The sequence below is a fragment of the Penicillium malachiteum genome, assembly GCF_028827825.1.
Source record: "Penicillium malachiteum strain IBT 17515 chromosome Unknown utg000002l:1.0-8849297.0:1.0-8852440.0, whole genome shotgun sequence".
NCBI lineage: Eukaryota > Fungi > Ascomycota > Eurotiomycetes > Eurotiales > Aspergillaceae > Penicillium > Penicillium malachiteum.
This window is the reverse complement of record NW_026643095.1, coordinates 444861-467639: the sequence shown is the minus strand read 5'-3', so window position 1 is coordinate 467639 and position 22779 is coordinate 444861. Positions and strand designations below refer to the sequence as shown.

Here is a 22779-nt window from a genome sequence, read left to right as displayed (position 1 = left end):
ATTTCACGTGGACTTGAATAGTGGGTTGTTAGTCGTGACTCGTATCTGTATGTGAGTGCCAGTGGTTAACTCCTCCTCTATGTGAGTACCTATAACAGTATCTAGAGGATACAAAGAGGCTTGCCTAAGGGAGTAGGCTAAGTATAATGTATAACCTTGGAAGTTGCACATGTGGATAAGAAAGAATAATAGAATATCCATTGAAGGATCGGCTAACTGTCGCCTGAAGAGATTAACTGGATTAATACTGGGCGGCCAAAAACCTCCACTACCGAGTAGGGAAGGGGGTCTAGTGTAGAGGAAGAAGGAAAGAGAAAAGAATGAAAAAAAAAATTGAAAATTCATAAGATCATTCTAAAACCGACCAGTTTCCCGACGATTTTGAAGACTACCTGCCCTATGAACTCCCATTCCTGGCGCTGGACTCATAGGGCCTGCAAGACTGCTCCTTTTGAGCGGACTAGGTTTTGAAGGGCTTGCTGCCCGTGGTGTGTAGACGAAATCACCATTATTCTGAACTCGCCGTTCAGCGAATGTAGTTGATGCCGACTTCCTCAACGGAGAGTTGGCATGTGTATACACGCCTAGGCTCCCTCCATCGCCTGTACTTGTAGAAGCTGGTCGGAATTGCGGTTGACGCATGGATGTACCAGCTGTGCGCACCAGAGGGGAACCATCACGGGATATCACAGGTGTGCGCAACGAGGGCTGGGCTTGGAAGATGGATGTTGCGCTGGGAGTACCGGCTGCAGTGGGGCGTCTTGGAGATAATCCCTCGGGATCAACGTGGTTCACATAGTTAGGGTTCGGGCTGGTTTGGAAACCCCGGTTGATGATGAATGTTGGTGTATAGACCTCAACCTTGTTCTGGCCATCAGCGGCGGAGGGGCCGGGACTTGTCTCCGAGAACTGTGTGCCCACGTCTCTCATCAAAGGTCGAGTTCTAGGGTGCACGAATTTCGTATCGTACTCCTTGAGCACTTCTTTGTGCACTAAGGCAGAGTCTTTTGCTTGTTGTGTGTAGGAAGTCGACATTAAGGACATTTGGGCCGAGAGCAGGATCGTGAGAAAGATCGTTGTGACAATTGTGACGCTAGGTCGGGGATCGGAAATGTGTGTTGGCAGGAAGAGCCAGTAGATGAGGACATGACCCGGGCTAAACAAACATAAGAGGCGAATGCTCATGGGTAACGGATCCCAAATTGCAACCTCCCATACATCCCGTTCTGCATCCGGATGAGCACGCGACTCAGCTGACTCAGTTGATAAAGCTCTCGCAAGGTATCGGAGAGGGAAGAGGCAATAGGACTCGAGTCCACTCGCACACGGTGCGCAGACGGAGTCGCAATAGTCTTGTCGATTGGCGCTTCGAACATGCGATAGTGCTTCTTGCGACAAAATGTGTGGACTGCATTTCCGACAGAGAAAACAAGAAGCATATGAGTGATCATAGTCGCCTATAAAAGCAAGAAAAGAGGTTAGCACCACATTCAGAATAGATATTTGCATTCAAATGGAAGCAAAAGGGTAATGTACAAGCCAACTGAGCCAGGGCACGCCCTCATCTTCACCAAACACATCGTCAATAGCTCTACTAACACTTGAGCGGCTGTTCGCGCGTGTGACAAGGAATAATAAGTTCAGTAGAATTCCAATAGTGAGCCCCCAATCCTTTTCCATCTGATCCCAATCATGTCCATCGATTTCTTCGGATACCCAAAGTAGGAAGTCCCACGGATTCAAGTAGGATTGGATGCGCTCGGCGAGCGGACGGCGTCGCACGATACGGGGCATGGTGTTGGAGGATTATGATATGATTTGTGACACAAAGGCTGGTCCTCAGCAGCTTCGGTCTGGGTCAAATTAGAAGAACAAAGGCATGTAAAGCAAAACAAAGCAGGTGAAGCGGAACCATCCACGTTCAAGTCAACAATAAACAAAATTGCATCAGCTTAGTCATTAGACCTCCGCTCTCCGCGATAACCACGATTGCTTGAATAGTGGACAACGTCAACTCTTGATTCGATCACTGACTCGATACCCAGCGAGTTCTTTACCGGCTGGCCATTTTCTGGTATTCTACTCGTCTGTCCCTCTCAATTCAGTCAACATGGCGGCGTCGGCCGCGACATACAAGGTAAAATGACCACTTGTATCCTGCGACCAAGGCCCCTCCGATAGTGTTATTAACACCTCGATAACAGGATCGCCAACTCCTAGCTGTGATTGGCGATGAAGAGTATGATCAGTCTTCCCAGCTTTCTGCTACTATTCTTGTTCTAGTCAAGCTAACAGATTCCCCATATAGCTCAGTGACAGGTCTCCTTCTAGCGGGTATCGGAGTATGTAGCTCTAAGATCCAGCTGGATCCGAACATTTTCCCCTATCGCAATTGAACTACGAGTATTCTAACCACAATTCTTGGTACCTTATAGCATGTTACCGACCCACCGGATGCGCAGCGCAATTTCCTCGTCGTCGACGCTAAGACCGAAACATCGGAGATTGAGCGAGCATTCCAGACGTTCACACAGGAGAGAAAGGATATTGCCATTATTTTAATCAATCAACACGTTCGTATTATTCCACATTTTAGGCTCATGAAATCCTTTCTGACTATCTCCAAAGGTTGCCGAGCGTATTCGCAATAGCGTTGACAGCTTCACCGAGCCTTTCCCCGCCGTTCTCGAAATTCCTAGCAAAGATCACCCTTACGACCCGGAGAAGGACAGTGTGCTCAAGCGTGTCCGCCGACTCTTTGGCGAGTAAATTGGTCCGAATTGGTTTATTGTTGATCGTCGTTTGCTCAGGCGTTTTATTACGTCGCATGTTTACATATTCTATGATTCCGTTGAAATGTTCCGGTGGTATCTCCCACCATCTTGGGAATTTTGTTTTCCTGGCTGGCCAACCTGTTCCAAGTGCTTCATCTGGTGGAGTGATAAGAAGCTTTAGAGGGAAGATACCCAAAATGTCTGAAATATGCATATACAACCTCAATATATCCGCTTTCCAAGGTTGGAATCCCTTTACCATCATTTACAATTGGACAGTTGGCATCTATAAGCCTAGCTTAAGAATAAGACGAGGTTGAAGCCAATCATTGAGGTAATAAAAAAACGATTGCCCAAAGACGATATAATTGATGATGAATGCTGAGAGGTATATTAGTGACCATGGCGACAGCGAGGCTCCGGTCAAAGTACATATTGACAACACAGATGCAAAGCAATGAGTCGAAAAGGAGGTATTTCGGATCAGCAATCCCTGAACAGGCAAAGGCTTGAAGGAAACAAGAGCATCAAAGGAAAAATGAGAGTAGGTCATGACGGGACGTAGGGAAAGGCGTTGCTGGCATGGAAAAGTCAAGCAGTGGAAGTAACAATGACAGTGTTCAGATTATGGAAAATCACCTCATCCATGTGGACACGGCAACGATGCAGATGAAGCAGGCTAGAACGCTGACGGACTAGAACTTTGGCACATTGAACTCGATATTGTTGCCCCGTAGGCAGGTGACTTGTTCGTCATCCTTGGTATAAACATCGGCCAGGACGGAGTATTTACCCTAATTATAGTGTCAGTTTTCGCATCATTCAAGATTCAGAACTAATTCTTACTGGAGGAATTTGCTTCGGCAAGTCAACCTCCTTAGTCAAAACCATCTCGCCCTTCTCCAGAGGACACTTCATATCCACATTTGCAAGCTGGTCACAGAGATCGGCAGTCTGTTTGATCAAGGTAATGAAGCCATATTTGACCTCCAAGTTCACGTAAGCGCCCTTGACAATTTTCTCTCCAAATGTACCCTTGGCGGTGATCGTCAATTTCTGGCCACTTTTGAATAACATTCATTAGTCCACACTCATCCAGGAGAATATTAGTGATACCGGGTCAGACATACGGCAACGGGGGGTTAGGCACTAGATCGACATGATCAATCGAGAGGAGGTAGTTGGATGGGTCGTTGCAGTAGACCAGCGGGTTGTCTCCCTCGACTGGCACCGCGTCAGCAGTGTTTCCTCCAAGTAAAGCCTGGGAGGGATCGAATAGGCTCGGTAACGAAGCGGCAGAGCAGAGAAGAGGAGTAGCGGCGAGCAGAGTGGCGGCCGATAAGAACTTCATGATTGCGACGGCGACGCTTCGAGTTGCAAGAGACGGGACTGGGTATTTTCAGGGTTGAATGTTTGCGAAGAGGATTCAAACGTTATGTGGGTTTTCAGATCCTCAGAACAAAGCTGATTAGGATCTAAACAAGTTCGAGAAGAGGACGAAGCAAAGACGTTGAATGTACAAGGGCTGGTGTCATTTGCCCAGATGACGAGGCACACGTGATTGGGGTCAACCCGCTTTGGGAATAGATCGTCTCATCTTCTCCTCACTTGATCCCGTGATCTTTTGTTCCTGCAGCTTTATCAAGCTCTTCCTTGTTGATACATATAGCTCTGACTTATTTCATTATTCCAATTTTGCACCTCATTTTATCTACTGTATGAACCCCTTGAGATGCACACTTCATCGTTCATCATCTGCGTTGAAAATTCCCCAGGCTAAGACTTGATCCACTGGGCCCACTTGCTTATCGGTGATCCTGATAAGTTGGTCAAGATAAACGTCCACTGGCATCAACTTGAACTTCATGTTGAACTTGAATGGTGACTCGGACCTCAGGCTTGAGTGAGCACTGTTCATCGGGGCTTAGTACATGGGACTCGAGCTGAATCTCAGGATACTAGTCATCATGCTTATTTTGGTCAGGCTTACATCCATTAGGTCTAGTTCCTGCAGTAACGATATCCTATGGACTCGAAGAAGATGCTACCTTTGGAAGCCCGACCCGTATTTGGTTAAATACCATTCACAGAACCGTCACAAATTCTCCCTTATATTTCTGAAAAAATCTTTCTCAGCATCGAATCTGCCCTGCTGGCCTAGTGGTTTAGCGGCAGGCGACCCTCCAGGGGACAAATGTATCGACCGGGATTGTTGGGTCCCTTTCGGTGGCAGATTCAGCACCAAAGGGTGGATGGGAATTCTAGCTTCGGCTAGGGATAATGATTTTTTTTTTAAAAAAAAAAATTGATATCTTTACTCATAATAGTCCCAGTCTCGCCCTTTCTACCAAAACTTTCAGATCCTCAGAATACTCAAAATTGAGGGAGATGGAAGGGATTATGTGACTGTCAACACACTACGTCAGTCAGTTAGCCATGTGGTACCTGATTTTGAAAGTCTTGAGTTCGATTCCAGCTCTTGCTTGATTTCTTTTTTTTCTCCTTTTCCTTTTGTCTACTTCACCTGGGTAGTGGTTACCTTCTAATATTACTCGTGACTTATTTGCATATTCCATGACTCCAACTTGCAGTTTTGATTCTTGAAGTTGTTTACCATGCTGAATACTAATTTTTGGACTTACTACTCCAAGGAGTAGTGCAATATGAGACGTTCAAGTCTGATGAAGCTTCACTTGATTTTCCCATGGTCATTTCTGATATCCTTAACATTATCTGAAAGTGCTTACCTTTCTGAGAAATATTTGACACCCCAAGATCGAATCAATCAGGCCTTGAACAAATCCTCTTTAATTAAGTCTGCAGCGCGCTCTGCGATAGCGTGAACGGCACTTTGAGTATTGCCAGTTGGTATAATCGGGATCACACTTGCGTCGACTACACGCAGCGATCTCGTACCCCAGACTCGCAGCCGAGCATCTACCACTCCACCTTTCTCGCGGCGCATCATAGCACATGTGCCAGTCGGGTGAAAGGTACTCTTGCCTGCAGCCTGGACATACTCTTTGACCTCATCCAAAGATACAGCCCACAAATCAGCTGGAGCACCTGGACTCCGTTTTCCACCTGGCTTCAGCATGGACGCAAATGGCTCGGATGCAGCGATTGAGTCAACAAAGCGAGTGTGGCGAGCAAGCATCTCCAGATCAGCTGGATGAGACAAATAACGGGGGTCAATAACTGGTGGATCCTCAGCTTTGGCAGAGGTGATATGAGAGCTACCACGAGATAACGGGTGCAGAATGCTGACGCAAATTGTAATGTAGTTCTCAGGCAGCTTCGCATTAATACGTGAAGAGTCGCTACCCGATCCTTTGAAATAGGCTTGAGCGGGATATGTGAAGTAACCGCCTGTAGCCTCCTCTTTTATTTTCGAGCACAGATTGAACATACTTGGTCAATTCATTGTCGAACCCGTCTGATGAGCTTGATGCCATGCTGGATAAAACCGAAGCAAGCTCGCGGGCTCCAGTCTCGGAGTCTGCAAAGTCGGCAAGTGGCAGCAAGGCAGAGGAGTAATTTCCTCCAACAGTGAATGCGCCAAATTGCTTGTTCTGGTATTCTGCCATGGCGGCGCCAATAACCTCTGGTACACCGCGCATCATATCGTCCTTGGTGTTGAGAAAGTCCTGAGCTTCAAAACTCACACCAGCCAATGGGTGATCTTGAAGGTTTTCACCAACATTGGAATTCTCAACTAGCACAGGGATATCGAATTTGTTGAGAATCTCCGATGAGCCAATTCCAGAAAGTTCAAGGAGTTGGGGTGAGTTGGAAACGCCTGCTGCGACAATGACTTCCTGGCGAGCCTTGGCAGTAACCAACTCGCCATTTAGTGCATATTGCACTCCGGTGGCAGCGAGCTCTCCCGAGGTTGCAGTACAACCTTGTGAACTTGCGCCCCGGTAATGAGGTGCAGATTTGGCCGATCCTTTGCAGGAAGGTAATAGGCGTTCAAGGAATAGCTTCGCGTTTTGCTAATCGGATCAATTGTTGCGCCGTTTATATAACTACCACAAACCTGGCCTGAAAATGGATCATGCTTCATGGCGTACCCCATCCCTTTCAATGACTCTATCCAGGCATTTGCGACGAGGTCAATAAGCGCGTCAGGGAATTACACCTTGAGTGGTCCATTTGCTGCATGGATTTGAGGATCCACATATCCAAGACTCAGCTCTTCACATTTCTCGTCAGATGGAAGGGTAAGGGTATAGGTCTTCTGGTAGTAAGGATTCACAGTTTCCCAATCCCAGCCGGGATTACCAAGTGCACCCCATGCATCGACATTGCTCTTGGAGTTGGCGATCCATGCCAGGCCATTCATCGCACTAGTGCCACCGAGGAGGCGGCCCTGGGGGATCGGTATCTGTTTACCATTCAGGGCGACCTGAGATAACACATCAGTCCTGGAGTGACAGACTCAACGATACGTGAATAAGTAGGAGTTATTACCTGAGGCTCTGTCATGAAATTTCAGCTAGAGTCGGTGGCCACTAATGCAGACCAGAGAGCTGGTGTACGTAGGGGTCTTGTCCCTGGTCTTGTCCAGCTTCCAGCACGAGTACTTGCAGGTCAGGATTCTCCGAGAGACGTCCCGCTAGGACAAGGCCCGCAGTGCCTCCGCCTACAATGATGATATCAGCTTCATAAGTCATAGCTTTCATTTCAAATGTAAAGATATGGATGTGAACAGCTTGTATTGATTGCGTGAGTTATAAGAGACAGGGGGTGCTGGAATCCGAAGAGAGGTTAAAATGCTCGATGTCTCACATGTGCACGTAATCGCTGTGCCTATTTAGATCCTCTTTGTGTTTCAATAGGAGCATTTTGAATGATCCAACATGAAAATGGGGCCGACCCCGGGGCAGACGGCTAGGAGTCAGAGAGCCTGGTGGAGATGGCCCCAGCGGATATGGGGATGAAATAATGAAGTTTTGTCTCTACTCTCAGTACCATGTATTCCATGATTGAAAAGTAAGCATGCGTACGCTGATTTGATTTGACTATCGATCCATAAGTCGACTCGTAAATGAATACTAGTTTTTTTTCCCTGCTCAAGTTAGTTGAAAAGGTCTGACACCACCAGATGCATATAAATTGAAGCCGACATCAATGACGTTCAAGTTCAAATTGGCTAAAGAGACATCTGGACAGAGAAAGGATCATCATCATCCATGCATGATGACCCACCTCTCCTCCCAAATGTACACAGGCCTTACGTATCTGGATTTGGGGGCTGAAATTTGTCAGATTAATATGATGCTGGTCAGAGCAAATTCTCAGCTGCACTTTCGCTCTTACTTCCTTTCCGGAAACCCCTACCAGCAAACCCATTTGCATGTGACTGAGACAGGATTAGCAAACGATGTTGTGGCTATGTGGTTTTGAAGATTGCAACAAAGCCTCCGGCTGACTCTTTGCTGATGGTCATGGCAGATATTGGCACGGTGCTGAAATCCTCCTTGGAGGAAGAATACGCCAGCGAAAGGAAATCAACGGATGGTGAAATCTATCGGACGATTCGACAATAAGAAGGTCAGTACGATGAAAGCTTCAGAGAGCAATGGTTCGTTCGCCTATCGCGTAGCAACCAAGAGCGTTTGGACCAGTTGGATAACAAAAGAAATCGTCGTATTCGAGGCGCTTTCAAAAAATTACTTACAATTCCAGACCTCTGGCCGGGTGATATAAGGATCAGTGTCCTCCACAGACTGATACCCTCATCCTTCGGGGCGGCTAAGGAACGGTCGTCTCCGGGTTCCACTGAGATTCAGCTCTGGTCACTTCAACGAGGAGAGTGAAGACGGTTAGACCGTCTTCAAGTCGATACATCTAATCCATCGCTCCTGGCACGAGTGGCGCACAAGTATTTATAGAAAGACCATTCATTGTACGATCGGAACCTGCACAGCGGCCAAATCAATGCTTCCGTGCAGCGACTGCCGACGGCAGTAATGCGTTATTCGTAGTTCACAAGAACAAGAAGAAGAAGTTTGCAGAAGAGGATCGTGTAGTCAAAGAGAAGGAACTTCTATCGATGGCATCTCGAGTCTGAGACCGAGTTGAAGATGGAAGGGAGCCTAGGCGATAATGAGAGAACCATTTCAGAACAACTATAGACCTATGTTACTTGGAACAAGAGCGTATTACAGCCAAGTTGTACGGCGCTCCGAAGGAAACCTATCTAATAGAACTAGTCATGGAATAGAATATAGATCTTGTGTATGCAATAGTGCTATGTAGAAAATCCTGGAGAGTGTTCGATGGGAAAACGTTAACAAAACAACAGTCCCAGTAACTGTTTCAACAGCGGGGTTACCTTAAAATACCAGAAACAAAAGATTTCTTTCGAGAAGGGTCGTCTCATGGGAGAATCCTCTTGAGAGGAAATCAGTCACATTACGGCGTAGCGTACTACGGCCTACTGAGGAGCGCACGCAACACAGAAGTATCGACGTCATAATATGAGCTGACTTCTGGTCTTATTAACATAGTCCACTTGTTCTACATTTCACCCGGCCTTGAGATAGTCCAGGGACCTCACTGAGCTTAGAGTCCTCACTGCAAGTCCCTGATATCGACTAAGAGAGAGGCTTTCATTGGTCAAGTCTAGGTAACAGCCCTGGAGCCCTGGAGGCTTGTGTGGCTTAGTCCCCATAGCCTAGCAAATAAAGTGTTTAACACAGCCCCAGAAGACGGAGTACGCCACGTCGAATCTCGCGCTCCCCAGCTGCCTAATGGCGCGCTTGTGCGGCCCAGTGCGGGGCTTAACACCCGTGGACCTCAGCCTCCCAGACACTGTATCGATCAGGGCTTTGACTTTCCCGTTGACTATTCCCAAAGTCGACTGTAACGATCCTAAGCTTTTACAACATCATTTTGAAATAAAGCGATGTCTTCCAAAGGGTCGAAATTACATTCCTTGTTCCGCCGTGACGGAAAGGACAAGGGCAAAGGCAAACAACCCGACAGCCTCGCAACTCAGGGTTCCCGTGCGGGCCGTTCCAGCGGTACGACATCTCGAACCATGGACTCGCAAATCTGCCACCTAACCTTGACGACTAATATGTTTTAGTTGATAACAAAGTATCGACAGCACCTGTAGGCGATACTGGGACTGCTTCAGTGTCCTCCACCCAGAAAACCCCCAAACATGTTTCTCGGGTCCAGGTGCCGCAGGAGCCTCCGAACAATCAAGCTGACGAACAATCGAGTCAGCTGAAGCCATATTCCGAGAACTATCTCATGTGGGATGAAGCCCTCAAGTCCTTGGGAGAGGAGGAAAGATGCACTGTTAATACTTTGCTGAAAGATTGGGATAGCGACCATCCCAAAAGGGAAGATTTGGTACACGAGGTCCAAAAGACAATGGATGGGGCATTGAAAAACAAACACCATGACAGAACAACATCTATTGGCAAATTGCTGTCGGTATTGGACAAGTTTCTTTCCGCCGTAGATGTTGCTGTTAGCTTTGACCCTACTCATGCTGCTCTGTCATGGGCTGCTGTTCGCTGTGTCATTGTGGTAAGCATATTGCTTCGAGTTTGTTGTATTTCCACGATACGGAACTCAAATTAACTACTCAGTTGTGCAACAAAGCTAAATGGAATAGATTTTTACCGCACATAATCAGCTAAAAGGAGTTGTTCTCGCTGGAATGGCGGAGGTCACTTCACTCCTTGCTCGATGTGACATGTACCAGCTATTATACATGGCCCCGAAACTCACTCTCCGCCCGCCCGAACACGTCTTGGCCAAACTAAATACATGCATTGTCCAAACTTATGCTGGATTGAAGTCATCCTTTGCTTTCGTTGAACGCCAGCAGAGTAGTTTGAAGATAGGTGATGTTTTCAAGCTCGAAGATGCGCGAGCTCATATCGATAAGCTCGCCGGAAGTCAGAAGCAGTTACTGCAAGCTGCAGACGACTGTGAGAAACATTGTCATCGGTCAAATCGATCTGACCTGAAGAAGCTTCTTGGCCTCTCATCGGAGATCCCAATCATTCGGCAGCAGGTGTAAGTAGCCAAAGCACTTCCAGGGGAGCCAATACTGATCACGCCCGAAGGGATCTGGTTTTGGAACGAATCGACGCCAGAGACGAGCTCAAGCTTCTAAAATGGATTTCGCCTATACCATATGGAACCCATCACTGTGTTATTGTGGAATCTCGCACTCCCGACACGTGTGAGTGGTTGCTAGAGAACCAAAAGTTTTGCGAATGGATGGACTACGGGTCATCGGCAATTCTGTGGCTCCAAGGCTCGAGTACGCTCCCAATTGTGGTGATTTTACATTTCCGGGACACTAACTTTCTTAGTGGGAGCCGGGAAAACATATCTCACCTCGAAAGTTATCGACCATGTTCAGAGTCTGCTTGAAAGCGCATCGGATCATGCGGGCTTTGCGTTCTTCTATTGCAATCGAAATGAAGAGAATCGAAGAGATCCCCCTCTGCGTCCTTCAAAGCTATGTTCGTCAACTCTCAACCGCTGTTGGAAGTACTCAACATATACGGAAAAAACTCAAGATCGTCAGCGATCAAGCAGAACGCCAAGGATCTCACTTGGGCTTCGAGAACTGCATAACCCAATTGAAAGAATCAATAAATGAGTACTCTGAGACCTTCATCATTCTCGATGCCCTGGATGAATGTGATCAAGACTCGCGCTGGCGGCTCATCCATGTGATAAAGGACTTGGTATCCAAATCCGATCGGCCGCTCAAGGTCTTCATCTCAAGTCGACCATACGACGACGATATCAAAATGCAGATCTCTGGCAACAACGTTAAGCTCAAGGCGATAAAGAATCAAGGTGACATTGAGAAATTTGTCAATGCCGAAGTAGACAAGCCTAGGAGATGGGGCCCAATACCCGCAGACCTGTGGATCAAGATCGTCCAGGTCCTTTGTGAAGACAGCCAGGGAATGTAAGTATGCCTTAGCTGGGATATTTGCAAATTTCAGCTCACAAATGCAGGTTCCAGTGGGCGTACTTACAGATCAAACAGCTGCTTGAATTGTCGACCCGAGCAGACATTGAGATCAGGCTTGGCAAACTTCCCGAAACACTCGAAGCAGCATACGAGGAAATATACGGAGAAATCGCGAAGTCTCCGCGTAGAAAGACCCTCGTGGATCGCGCGTGCAAGTGGGTCATGAGTGCCTGCACATCTCTCAGCAGCGATGAGCTTTTGTCCGCAGTTCACATTGATACTGACGAATCTTCTATCAACTCTGATTAGATATTATACTCATGGACCTTGATGTGGGTGATTAATTACATTGGGGGCAGCGACCTCGGGAGATGTGTACGGAGGTGTATAAGCGAAGCCTAATCAAGCGAAGGGTGTCCTTTTAGCATTCTTGGGGTGTCCAACTAGCAGCGCTCGTTATTTCAGATCTCACCACCGCTGCATCAGTGCGCCACATCCACTAAGAACATCACGATTCAATACTCGAGCGTTTCCCCTTTCTTCCATCCAGCTCATTTTCTACAAACTTGGTCATTGTTCAATATGACTTACCAGAAGCGAAAATATGGCTCCACAGAAAAAAATGAAATATTTGAGAACTTACGATATTTTCCCCACACTACTACATGATCAGTGTTGAATCGCAATATTTTCCAGCTTCACTCACCGGAAGCTCCGTCCGTGAAGCCGTTCGTGTTCCGGCTATATCATATTCCTGATGATCGGCGGATGGCTTTTTTGGTTCCTTTGTGCCCTACAAGATTTTGCGGCCTTTTTTTTCCAGATCGAGTTAAATCGTGGAGGTGTGGGAGGAGGCTAGCGCCCACGTCCGGGGCTTGAAGCCTCTTCTGAATCCCCAGACGGGTCCGTCCCCACATTTTGCTATGACCAAGGCGGGGAAACTGGTAACTTTGACTCTCTGAGTCGTATGGCAAGGTTGCCCGTGGGAGAAGTTATGCCGAGTCCTCCTTTTATTGGATGGAATGAACAAACAACCATTCTAATCCGAAGGCGTTGACTTCGGGAATACGATAAAAAGGTAGATTCAAGGTTCCGAATACTCTGCATACGCAATTACCTGGACACTTGCATCCTGAGTTTTCGGATTGTCCGATGATGCCAGTGGATATAAAATGGATACCATTCGCCTTCAAGCTGTTTCTTGCCTGTCCATGACCTTTCACTGAGATTTACTATTCATGAAATAGTCATCGCCTCAACTATCGATATGAGGATCTCGAGGTTTTGTCTTCTGGGGCTTATTCCCCTAGTATCGGGTGCTGAAGCTCCTTACTATGCCAATCTGACATGGCAAGGCCCTCGGGATCTGTTAAACTGGTCGAATCTCACGGTTGAAACCCAATCCGGGACATTCATTGGAATGTATAATGATACCTACCCCAATGTTCGACAGTTTCTCAGAGTCCCTTATGCCAAGGTCAGTATTACTAGATCGAACTAAATTTTTTCCTTTAGCTAACATTGTTTTAAACTCAGCCCCCAGTCGGTGATCTTCGTTGGAGGCCTCCTCAGAAGCCCGAAAAATCAAGCAAGAAGATTGATTCAACATTTTATGGTCCAGGTAGGAAATAGCGCGATGGCACCCTCGACTCAGATTCCTTTGGTCAACCGCTCACATTTTCTCAGCTTGTCCACAATATGTCACCGCACCTTTGAGCATATGGAACGAATATGAGCCACCAAACCTTCTCGTCAATATTGGCGAAAGACTTAACCAGGGTTCGACTGCCTGGGCCTCTGCTGAAGATTGTTTGTCACTGGCCGTATGGACTCCCGCATATGCCAACCGGACTTCTAAGCTCCCAGTATCGTTGTTCGTGACTGGCGGTGGTGGTATCACTGGAGGTATTGAGATCCCCTCTCAGCTTCCCACAAACTGGGTCTCCCGAACTCAGGAACATATCGCAATCACTATCAACTATCGATCCAATATCTTTGGAAGTAAGGCTCTCTTTTCAACTTTCAACTTTCCGGTACGCATATTAACAAATTTCTAGATCCTAAGGCAAAGGGACTCCCAACTAACGAAACATCACTCACTCTCCTTGATGTTCGGGCTGCAGTTGAGTATGCATATGAGAATATTGAGGCGTTTGGTGGTGATAAGGATAACATCATGGTAAGGGGCTCCCAATATGAATGTCGAAATTAGGTCTCTAATATTGAAAATAGCTCTGGGGACAATCCCAAGGTGGAATTCTCACTCATCTTTATACACTTGCTTTCCCCGATGACCCTATCGCTGCCAAGTTTGGTGTTATCTCGCAAGGAGCTTCGCCCTCACTCAACCTCACCACAGCTGGTGATGTCTACCAGGACTTTCACGTTGTTGCACAGGGTCTTGGATGCGACTATGGTGATGATTATGAAGCTGAACTCGAATGTATGCGTCAGGTCTCGTGGGTCCAAATTGAAGAATACATCAATCGTTACAACAGCACCCCACCAATCGCCTTCACGGACTATCTTCGTAAGTGGCATTTATCACTTTGAGCATGATCACTACTGACAATCTGCAGCCGATGAGACATATATCTGGAACAATGAAGATGCCCGATATGCTCTAGGAAAGGTCGCTCGTGGCCCCTCAATTCGATCAGATGTATCTCGAGAATTTCCAAGCTCAAATGAGACAGAGGTCAACCTAGAGGAAGAAGTGGCCGACTGTTTGGCCCTTAAGGATTCAATCCTGCGACAATCGCTCGGTCTTGAAACCCACCGCTACTACTGGGCTGGTATGTGTTTATATTCTATTCAAAGATAAGCAGATCTAACTTCGAATATTCTTATAGGAAACTTCTCCAACATCAGTCCAGTTCCTTACCTGGGCGCTTTCCACTGGACGGATCTTTTCATGATCTTTGGCACTTACATGCTGGACGTTGGTGAAATCTCCCAGCTCGAGATTGATACCTCCGAGACTATGCAGGATATTTTCCTGTCATTCCTCAAGAATTCCTCGTCTCTCAGCACCACTGAACATTGGCCTGCCTTCAACGCAAGTGAACCTAATGGAGGTACCATTCTGGAATTCGGAAATGGCACAACGAGACGATTTGTTTCTGGAGATTGGCTTGATGGTGGTTGTTACAATTCTTCCGTTCCATTCCAGATTTTCGGATAGACGAGCGCATTGACAGTGATCTAACATGCGACACCACAATCTTTGCAAATAAGAATAGGTTCGCATCAAGTATAGACAAAGTCCACAAATATGCACTCCATTCAACCCAAACTTGAAAATGTAAAAAATATTAGCGATATGAATGCTGTAATAAGGTCCCATGATTCCATCACTAAAAGGAGGCGTAGAGGCGGACCCTCTTAACCCTGAAAATTGAGTGGGTCTGACTCCGTTTGAGCCAAAAAAACAAGCCACACACTAACCTACACAGGAATGGATTTTCTGAAACCTCCAGAACTGTACCGCGGTCTCTCTCCGCGATTTCAACACTAGTCTCACTTGACGATCAATCGTGAAAAAAAAACTATGGCAAATTTTAAGCCCCTGCTGAGAATTCATTTCTCTTCTCCTCGCCAGGTCTACTTGGCATGGTGTGCCTGTTAAATCCATTTGTCATTAAACCCATACAAGAATGGCTCAGTCAAAGGAAGGATACCGACTTTCATATGTCCCACTCAATGATGAGCCCGAAAGCTCAGGCAGGGCCAAAGTGAGACCTTTATCTTCGGCAGAGCAGGTGTTTCTCCAATCCCAGGCGCATGGATTCTGGGGTGCTAGCTGGACCTGGGAGATTCTGAGTTGTCTCACATCGATTGTCTTTTTTATCGCTCTTATTCTGGTGCTTTGGCAATATGATGGAAAGCCAATGCCTGATTGGCCTTATGGCATCACTCTCAACGCGCTGGTGTCCGTTCTCAGTACAGTGATGAAAGCAACCATGGCATTTATTGTTGCTGAGAGTCTAGCTCAACTGAAATGGTCGTGGTTCAGCGGCGGGAATAAGCTAAGTGACCTCGCTATGCTTGATGCTGGTAGTCGTGGGGCTATGGGTTCTCTTCTTGTTCTACTGAGAACAACCCCTCGGTAAGTCTTGGATATACCCGCCTACCTGGACACTAATTCCGAAACTAATTCCATCTCAGACACCTGGTCACTCTTGGAAGTTTGGTACTAGTCGTCGCAACTGCCACAGATCCATTTGTTCAGCAGGTGATGGCTATAAAAGAACGACCCATACATGCCCCTGGAAATGCCTCGATCCAGGTTTGCAATACTAGCATGTATACGGACTATGGCGAAGGTCCAGGACCAGGATTGAACCAGGTTCTACTACCAACTCTGGGGGCTATTTACTCTGGAATTTTCCAGACACAGAATTCCAATGCCAAAAATGTCATGATGGACTGCCCAAGCGGCAACTGTACCTTTTCACGATATCAATCCATGGGATTTTGCAGCCGATGCGCCAATATTACGGATGCACTTGTCCTTTCGAAATCCGCGATTGTCCCCAGTGAGCCAACTTACCATTACAAATTACCAAATGGATTCATGTTCTCAACTTCTATCAACAACATATACTTGATGAACTCAACATCGAGTCGGAATCTTATCCGGTTAAACACAACCGGATCGACTCCTATAGTGAATTTCACTGCAATCAGTGCCGCAGGATACGGGGTTCCGCCTCAAGTCAGCGCCACGGAATGTGCCCTCTTCTTTTGTGTTGACACTTACGAGGCGGGTGTAGAAGGGGGTACATTTTCCGAAACCCGGACCTCATTCTCTACAGCAGAAAACACTTCCTCTGTTGTTGAAGACTTTTCCCTGATCCCAGATACCTGTTATGTGAATGGAACGCGCGTGGAGAAACCATACAATGACACAGACGATTGCATTTACAACGTCAATTGGTTAAGTAGATTGTCTATGTACAACTCGATTTCCCCACTTCTCAAGGGGAAAGGGTCTCTAGGCATGTCCAACCGACCAAGCTGGAGTTCTAATACTGTGGAAGCTCTTTATGGCACATATGGAAACTTTACAGACATCAACTCGGTTTTTCTGTCACTAGCCTCCACACTCACTATCAATTCCCGCTCTCAAGTCTGCCAGGAAAAGGTCAGTGGGATTCCGTGGACTATCCAGTCATTTGTCCATGTCAGATGGAAATGGATGATTCTTCCGGGGCTACTTGTTGTGCTGAGCATGATCTTCTTGGGGATCACGGTTGTGCATACCAGAAATCAGTATATTTGGAAGTCTTCTCCTTTGGCTCTTCTTTTCTCCAATCTACTGATTGATGAGCCTCTTGAATTGAAATCCAATCCAACTCTTAAAGGCATGGAGAATACTTCAAGGAAGATGGAAGTTCTGCTGGAAACTACGAATGAAGGTGTCCGGTTGAAAGCAGTTCCTCGATCTTGACATAATTTTTGATTATTGTTCAAACATAGTATACTACTACTCATAATTATCTGAAACTTCAAAATTAATGATCTACCGCTATTTACTTCTGGTATCCAGCACAGGCATGTTTCAAAGTGACCATCAACTTCTGTCGTCATAACTAGTGGTCCAGACATGATGCATGTTCCTATTTCCACGCCTTGGAGAGATGGAGCTTCGAGTTGCTGCCTTTCGTCAGAAAAAAGTGCAATTCAAGTGAATTATTTTCTTCTATGTACGAAATTGGATTTCTGCCGGCTACCGAGACAAAGCATCCGCAACAGATCTATACGCGTCTTGGCTTTGTGATGATTCACAATTCAAAGAACGATCCAAGACAAAGGTAACCATTTTTGGAAGTCACAATTCAGACTGTTTCCTGTTAAATGGCAGACTGTTCTGCAAATTATTTGCTCTTCAATTTGATCCTCCTAAATCCTACTACCAACCTTTGGAAGTCTACGCGACTTTGATGCAATACGTGTTCAGAATGGCACAGACAGACAATCTCGACTTGACATACAAGACATATCAACAAACCGGCCAGTTATTCCAACACTTGTTGGAGACAAAAGCCCCAGATCCTGCCACAGAAATAAATGCAGTCTCACAGGGCATTCTCAAGCTCAAAGATATCACCGAATGTCAACCAGTGGCCTACCCTTGCAATATTGATCAAGATTTCAGCGTGTATCAACCAACGGAACGAGTGGAAATTGTCCCAAAGCTGATTAAAGACCAAGCTCAGTCGATCGGAATCGAACCACTCACAAATAACACATTCTTAAAAGTTATCGCAGCGGAGCGAGAATCATGGACCAACTACTGGGAAGGAATAGTTGCACCGGGCGCAATTTTCATCGAACAGATGTTCAGAAAGAGCGGGCCTTTTGCCTCTGAGATTTCGCGACTAATGTACTGCAAGCACTTTTCTATTGAGTCCCTGAAGCATATCTTTCTGCTCAATATCATAAACCCAGATACCAAGGGCCTCGTGACGACTCAGATCTATGCTCCACACAACGGCCTTGCATGGCCAGACCCAGAGCCTCGTGTGTGGGGACGCGGGACACCTGAATATGAAGCTATCCTGGGGACTAAGCTTGGACGGCTTGTGGCGCGGTTAGTGATAGGGTCATTTGAGCCTGGGTCACGGAGAATTTTGCAGATCACTACATGGTGTCAGAAACGGCTTCTACATATCCGGTTTGATCTTGAACTGGAGTCATCGTGTAGCAAGGATCTGGTATGATGATATTAGATTTTCTATCGACGTTCCATCCATGACACAAGTCTTTTTGGCTCCCAAATGTCCTTTCCCTTACAAAATCAGCAATTCAATATTCTTCAATCTCTCCAGATGGGTCAATGCATCCTCCATTCCTAACAATCTCTCTCTATTCCCCTATTACTTCCCACCCATTTTACTTTGCTTCTAGGTACTAATTCTGTGGCTGATTGAGAGTAGCTTTTCTAACAATCCCTCGCATCGCTTCTATAAAACCCCCCCTCCCAGTCGTAGCCGAACTATATTCGAAATTCCATGCATATCCAATATCCCAAGCCGGGGTCAATGCGCTGCAGAATCCCCACACCTCAGCCACTGATGATTTTCATCCCACCCTACGCCTCGAAGATTACTGATGCTTCCATACAACACACCAGATCTACGGAGCAGTGTTAATTCCTCACCCGCTTGCATCCAGGTCCACCAATCAACCACCCGGTCCCTGAGTGCTGACGTGTCCCGTGCGCAAAGCCATCCTATGAAGACGGCACACTGGCATTTTAGCCCAGTGGGGCGCAAAGCAACATAAATTAAGACCCCACAGCCATAGGGTATATCTTCCGATGCCTTGAGCCCTATCCAGTCATGCACGTGTGCCTTTCATTCAGCATCATCGATGATTCTTGCGCTGTGGCTAAATTGGACCTTTTAGCTAATATCAGCCCATTAGAATTCTCGGTTAACTCTTTGGATGGTAGAGATCTCCCCACAAGCGGGACGCCCGGGCGTCCGTCGGCGCCTTAACGGGTCAATGATCCTGTGGCGAGGATCTACTATACAAGATGCAGAGTCCTGCAGAATCAATAGCTTCTGTTATTTGGCAATGTTTGAAGGTGGGTATCGGTGGAAGTCCACTTAATCTTCTTGTCTAGCGTATCAGATGTGCATCTTCACATGTGTGTTCGTTAGCTGCTCCCGATTGGTCTTGAACTTGCATCTATCTCAAGCTTGTGGTTGCATTGCATGCTCGACTCTATTTGGGAAATTAACTATGCTTCATGATTTTTCCGTTGAAGATCCTGATGCTGGACCATGAGAGGTATAAGAATCATGATGATTCCACTTCGAATTGGAATATTCAAGTGATTAATTCCCTGTAATCGACAGTACTTCATTATGCCGTTCTACACTCCCAAGAGCCTGTTGGCCATCGCTGCAGCTGACCTTCTGGTCGGTGTCAGTGCCGGACTTGTTGGCTGCAGTACCAGCACTGAGGTTCTGAGCTGCCACAACACCACTGAAGTCACTGATATGTGCTGCTTCAACTACCCCGGTGGTGCCCTCCTTCAAGTCCAGTTCTGGGACACCGATCCCTCCACCGGTCCCACTGATTCGTGGACCATCCACGGTCTCTGGTAAGAGTTTTTTTTCATAGGAATTCGAATTGATCAGACCGGTGCTAATATATCACAGGCCCGACTATTGCGATGGCGACTACGGTGAGGACTGTGACTCCTCCCGTGAGGTTTCTGATGTCCAGACCATCTTGAAGGACCAAGGTCGTACCGACCTCCTGACATATATGGAGGAGTACTGGCTCAGTGACGACGAGTCCGACAATGAGTTCTGGGCCCATGAGTGGAACACTCACGGCACCTGCATCAACACCATTGACCCTGACTGTTACACCGACTACACCGACAACGAGGAAGTTGGTGACTTCTTCCAGCAGGTCGTTGATCTTTTCCAGACTCTGGATACTTACACTGTATGTCGATCTCAAGGCCTTATAAACTCGAATGATTGACTAATATATCTCCTAGGCTCTCTCCGATGCTGGTATCACACCCACCAACGACAAGACATACACTCTCGCCGAATTCCAGTCTGCCCTTGGTGATATCCACGGTGGATACGAGGTTACCCTTCTCTGTGACGATGACACCGTTTACGAGCTTGAGTACTACTTCAACGTCTACGGAAGTGCTGTCAACGGAACCTATGAGCCTAGCAGCCCTCGTAAGATCCCTTTTCATTCTAGTTTTTGTTCGTCTAGATGCTAACTTCCTTTAGTCTCGGACTCGAGCTGCCCAACCACTGGTATCAAGTACCCTCCCAAGTCTAGCACTAGCAGCAAGAAGGTCAAGCGTGCTGGACGTAGCCACCGTGGTCGCAGAAACCAGAAGGCTTAGATATCGATATATATCAGGGTCAGAGAGATAAGAGGTTATGTTGAATGATCAAAATGAGATTGTGAGAGCCTGAGGTAGTTGTTATTTGAATTTCTTGAGTGATCAAGTCAGATGATCCTTTCAGTTACTAAAACCTTAGGTAGTAGGATGCAATACAAGAGATATGAGGTTGAGGTACAGTTCAGTTTGAGTTTCACGTAGAACCATGGAGCATTAATTGAGGTAAAGATCTGCCTATACGAGATCGGGATGCAATTTAACTCTGCGGATCCAAGGAAGTTTGAACTCTGGAACTATATGCAGACTCGAAATTATCGATCCCAACTGAGCAATAGAGGTTGAAATGTTTTTTATGTTAAGGAAATAATTGGTATTGAACTCCCGAAAAATGGTTCTACCAGTCTAGATCGGGGAAAGCAAAATGAGAACGCCATATCGAAACAATGCCAGAGCCACAAGTTAAATTCTAAAAGATGTACATATTGTAAAACGAATGTGAGAATCAAAAAATTGTCCACGATAAATCATACCCCGCTGGACTCCGGCAATTATATGTATTTTCAACATCCATCACTCCAGATACCCAAAGATTAAGGGGTCAATTAAACAGCGATGGCAAGGGCGATGGCAGCGACGACAGCACCGAAGATGGAGCCGGAAGGACGGCCGACGGCACCGCTGTAAGCAGTGATGGAGGAAGAGGCGGAGCTGCTAGAGGAAGATCCAGAGCTGGAGCCGGAGCTGGAACCAGAGCTGGAGGAACCAGAGCTAGAGCCGGAAGAACCAGTGCTGGAGCTAGATCCAGAGCTGGCAGTGGCTGTGGCAATGATCAGAGGGGTTGAGCTAGCAGCAGGGACAGACTTGAAGCCAGAGGCAGCAGTACCGTTGTTACCGTGACGGCCGACGGGGGAACCAGTAACAGTAGCGATGCTGGAGCTGGAACCGGCGGACTTGGTGGCGGTGGAGACGGAGGCAGTGCTGGAGGAGGTGTAGTTGGAGCAAGAGAGGTCGAACAGAGGAGTGGTGCTCAGAGTCTCGCCGACGATACCGAAGCTAGGGCTGGCACCGTAATCCTGCATGATGTACCACCAGGTGTTGACGGTACCGAAGATGGAGCAACCAACCTCATCCCAGAACTTCTTGGCGTTGGCGATGGAGGCAACAGCCTCACCCTCATCGTCACCGCTGACGGGCCAGCCAGTCTCGGTGATCCAAACATCCTTACCGTTGGCGACACCCTTGGTAGCATCGACACCCTGGTAGAAGAGGGACTTGGCGTTCTCGATGGAGTTCTCGTCGGTGGTCTGGAAGTAAGGGTAACCGTCGAAACCGAGCCAGTCAACAGCGTCGATGACGGCAGAGTTGGAGGAGTTGGTCCAGGCGTCCCAGGTGTCGACGTGACCGATGGAGGCGCCGCTCAGGGTGGTACCGGAGATGGCCTCCTTAACCTGGTTGATGGCATCGACAACCTCATCAGGGGTCATACCGACACCGTCGTCGGCAGCCTGACCGGTCTGAGAGTCACGGTAAAGATCCTCACTACCCACGGAGATACCGACAACAAGGTCGGTGAATGAGGAGCCGTAGGTGCTGATGGCGGACTTCAGGGCAGCGACTTCGTTAGCAGTGCCACCACCGGAGGTCCAAAGACCCAGGAGAAGGGAGACATCCTCCTCAATAGCGGCCTCAATAGCCTCGATGGGGGTGTTGGTGGTACCGCCCTGAATCATAGTGTACAAACGAGCGCTGTTGAATCCTGAGGTGGTCTTGAGGTTCTTAGCGTTCTGGAACTGGCTGACGAAGTCGGCCTTGTAGCGGGTGCTGCCATCCTCATTGGTGGAGCCGTAGTTGAAACCCTTGTAGGTAGCCTCAGCTGCTGCGACAGACAGGGCGAGAGCGAGAACCTGCTTCATCTGCATAATGGGAAAAAAAAGAATGTGTGTATTTGTGTGATGTGTGTTTGTGTATCGTTGATAATAGCGAGAGGAATTGTTTCAAAGAATGACTGTAGAACTTGTGAAAAGAGTGTCACAAGGGAAAGTTGAGAAAAAGAAGAAAGTATGGAGAAGAGAGAAGAAAGAGAAGAGAGAAGGAGGAAAAGTGATAAAGTAGTTCTGGGGAAATGGAAAACCGGCGTATGTGAATTCTTG

General features: G+C 47.1%; 11 protein-coding genes across 11 annotated transcripts; 7 read left to right on the top strand and 4 right to left on the bottom strand.

Annotated features, from left to right (window-relative positions):
• Positions 1-354: 354 nt before the first annotated feature.
• N7483_003229 (Nur1/Mug154 family protein) lies at positions 355-1794 on the bottom strand (the record flags this gene model as incomplete). The annotated part of the gene is made up of 3 exons (XM_057086666.1): positions 355-1226; positions 1259-1457; positions 1537-1794. 3 exons carry the CDS (start codon positions 1792-1794, stop codon positions 355-357), a joined length of 1329 nt encoding a protein of 442 aa, XP_056946495.1.
• Positions 1795-2110: 316 nt separating this feature from the next.
• Positions 2111-2769, top strand: N7483_003228 (H(+)-transporting V1 sector ATPase subunit F; the record flags this gene model as incomplete). Its single annotated transcript, XM_057086665.1, has 4 exons — positions 2111-2137; positions 2205-2342; positions 2436-2573; positions 2629-2769. The coding sequence occupies 4 exons, from the start codon at positions 2111-2113 to the stop codon at positions 2767-2769; spliced, it is 444 nt and encodes a 147-aa protein (XP_056946494.1).
• Positions 2770-3469: 700 nt separating this feature from the next.
• N7483_003227 (ML domain-containing protein) lies at positions 3470-4125 on the bottom strand (the record flags this gene model as incomplete). The annotated part of the gene is made up of 3 exons (XM_057086664.1): positions 3470-3568; positions 3621-3837; positions 3905-4125. 3 exons carry the CDS (start codon positions 4123-4125, stop codon positions 3470-3472), a joined length of 537 nt encoding a protein of 178 aa, XP_056946493.1.
• Positions 4126-5559: 1434 nt separating this feature from the next.
• N7483_003226 (GMC family oxidoreductase) lies at positions 5560-7459 on the bottom strand (the record flags this gene model as incomplete). The annotated part of the gene is made up of 6 exons (XM_057086663.1): positions 5560-6037; positions 6186-6769; positions 6848-6866; positions 6914-7182; positions 7248-7255; positions 7300-7459. The coding sequence occupies 6 exons, from the start codon at positions 7457-7459 to the stop codon at positions 5560-5562; spliced, it is 1518 nt and encodes a 505-aa protein (XP_056946492.1).
• Positions 7460-9687: 2228 nt separating this feature from the next.
• Positions 9688-10821, top strand: N7483_003225 (uncharacterized protein; the record flags this gene model as incomplete). Its single annotated transcript, XM_057086662.1, has 3 exons — positions 9688-9805; positions 9883-10322; positions 10432-10821. 3 exons carry the CDS (start codon positions 9688-9690, stop codon positions 10819-10821), a joined length of 948 nt encoding a protein of 315 aa, XP_056946491.1.
• A 340-nt stretch (positions 10822-11161) lies between these two features.
• On the top strand, positions 11162-11734 carry N7483_003224 (uncharacterized protein; the record flags this gene model as incomplete). The annotated part of the gene is made up of 1 exon (XM_057086661.1): positions 11162-11734. The coding sequence occupies one exon, from the start codon at positions 11162-11164 to the stop codon at positions 11732-11734; it is 573 nt and encodes a 190-aa protein (XP_056946490.1).
• A 1269-nt stretch (positions 11735-13003) lies between these two features.
• On the top strand, positions 13004-14920 carry N7483_003223 (alpha/beta-hydrolase; the record flags this gene model as incomplete). The annotated part of the gene is made up of 7 exons (XM_057086660.1): positions 13004-13213; positions 13273-13357; positions 13423-13737; positions 13794-13915; positions 13969-14266; positions 14316-14531; positions 14589-14920. 7 exons carry the CDS (start codon positions 13004-13006, stop codon positions 14918-14920), a joined length of 1578 nt encoding a protein of 525 aa, XP_056946489.1.
• A 472-nt stretch (positions 14921-15392) lies between these two features.
• N7483_003222 (DUF3176 domain-containing protein) lies at positions 15393-17188 on the top strand (the record flags this gene model as incomplete). Its single annotated transcript, XM_057086659.1, has 2 exons — positions 15393-15844; positions 15904-17188. The coding sequence occupies 2 exons, from the start codon at positions 15393-15395 to the stop codon at positions 17186-17188; spliced, it is 1737 nt and encodes a 578-aa protein (XP_056946488.1).
• Positions 17189-17699: 511 nt separating this feature from the next.
• Positions 17700-18461, top strand: N7483_003221 (uncharacterized protein; the record flags this gene model as incomplete). The annotated part of the gene is made up of 1 exon (XM_057086658.1): positions 17700-18461. One exon carries the CDS (start codon positions 17700-17702, stop codon positions 18459-18461), a length of 762 nt encoding a protein of 253 aa, XP_056946487.1.
• A 1152-nt stretch (positions 18462-19613) lies between these two features.
• N7483_003220 (T2 family ribonuclease) lies at positions 19614-20629 on the top strand (the record flags this gene model as incomplete). The annotated part of the gene is made up of 4 exons (XM_057086657.1): positions 19614-19852; positions 19911-20205; positions 20261-20456; positions 20511-20629. 4 exons carry the CDS (start codon positions 19614-19616, stop codon positions 20627-20629), a joined length of 849 nt encoding a protein of 282 aa, XP_056946486.1.
• A 602-nt stretch (positions 20630-21231) lies between these two features.
• On the bottom strand, positions 21232-22548 carry bgt2 (GPI-anchored beta-1,3-endoglucanase EglC; the record flags this gene model as incomplete). The annotated part of the gene is made up of 1 exon (XM_057086656.1): positions 21232-22548. The coding sequence occupies one exon, from the start codon at positions 22546-22548 to the stop codon at positions 21232-21234; it is 1317 nt and encodes a 438-aa protein (XP_056946485.1).
• Positions 22549-22779: the final 231 nt, after the last annotated feature.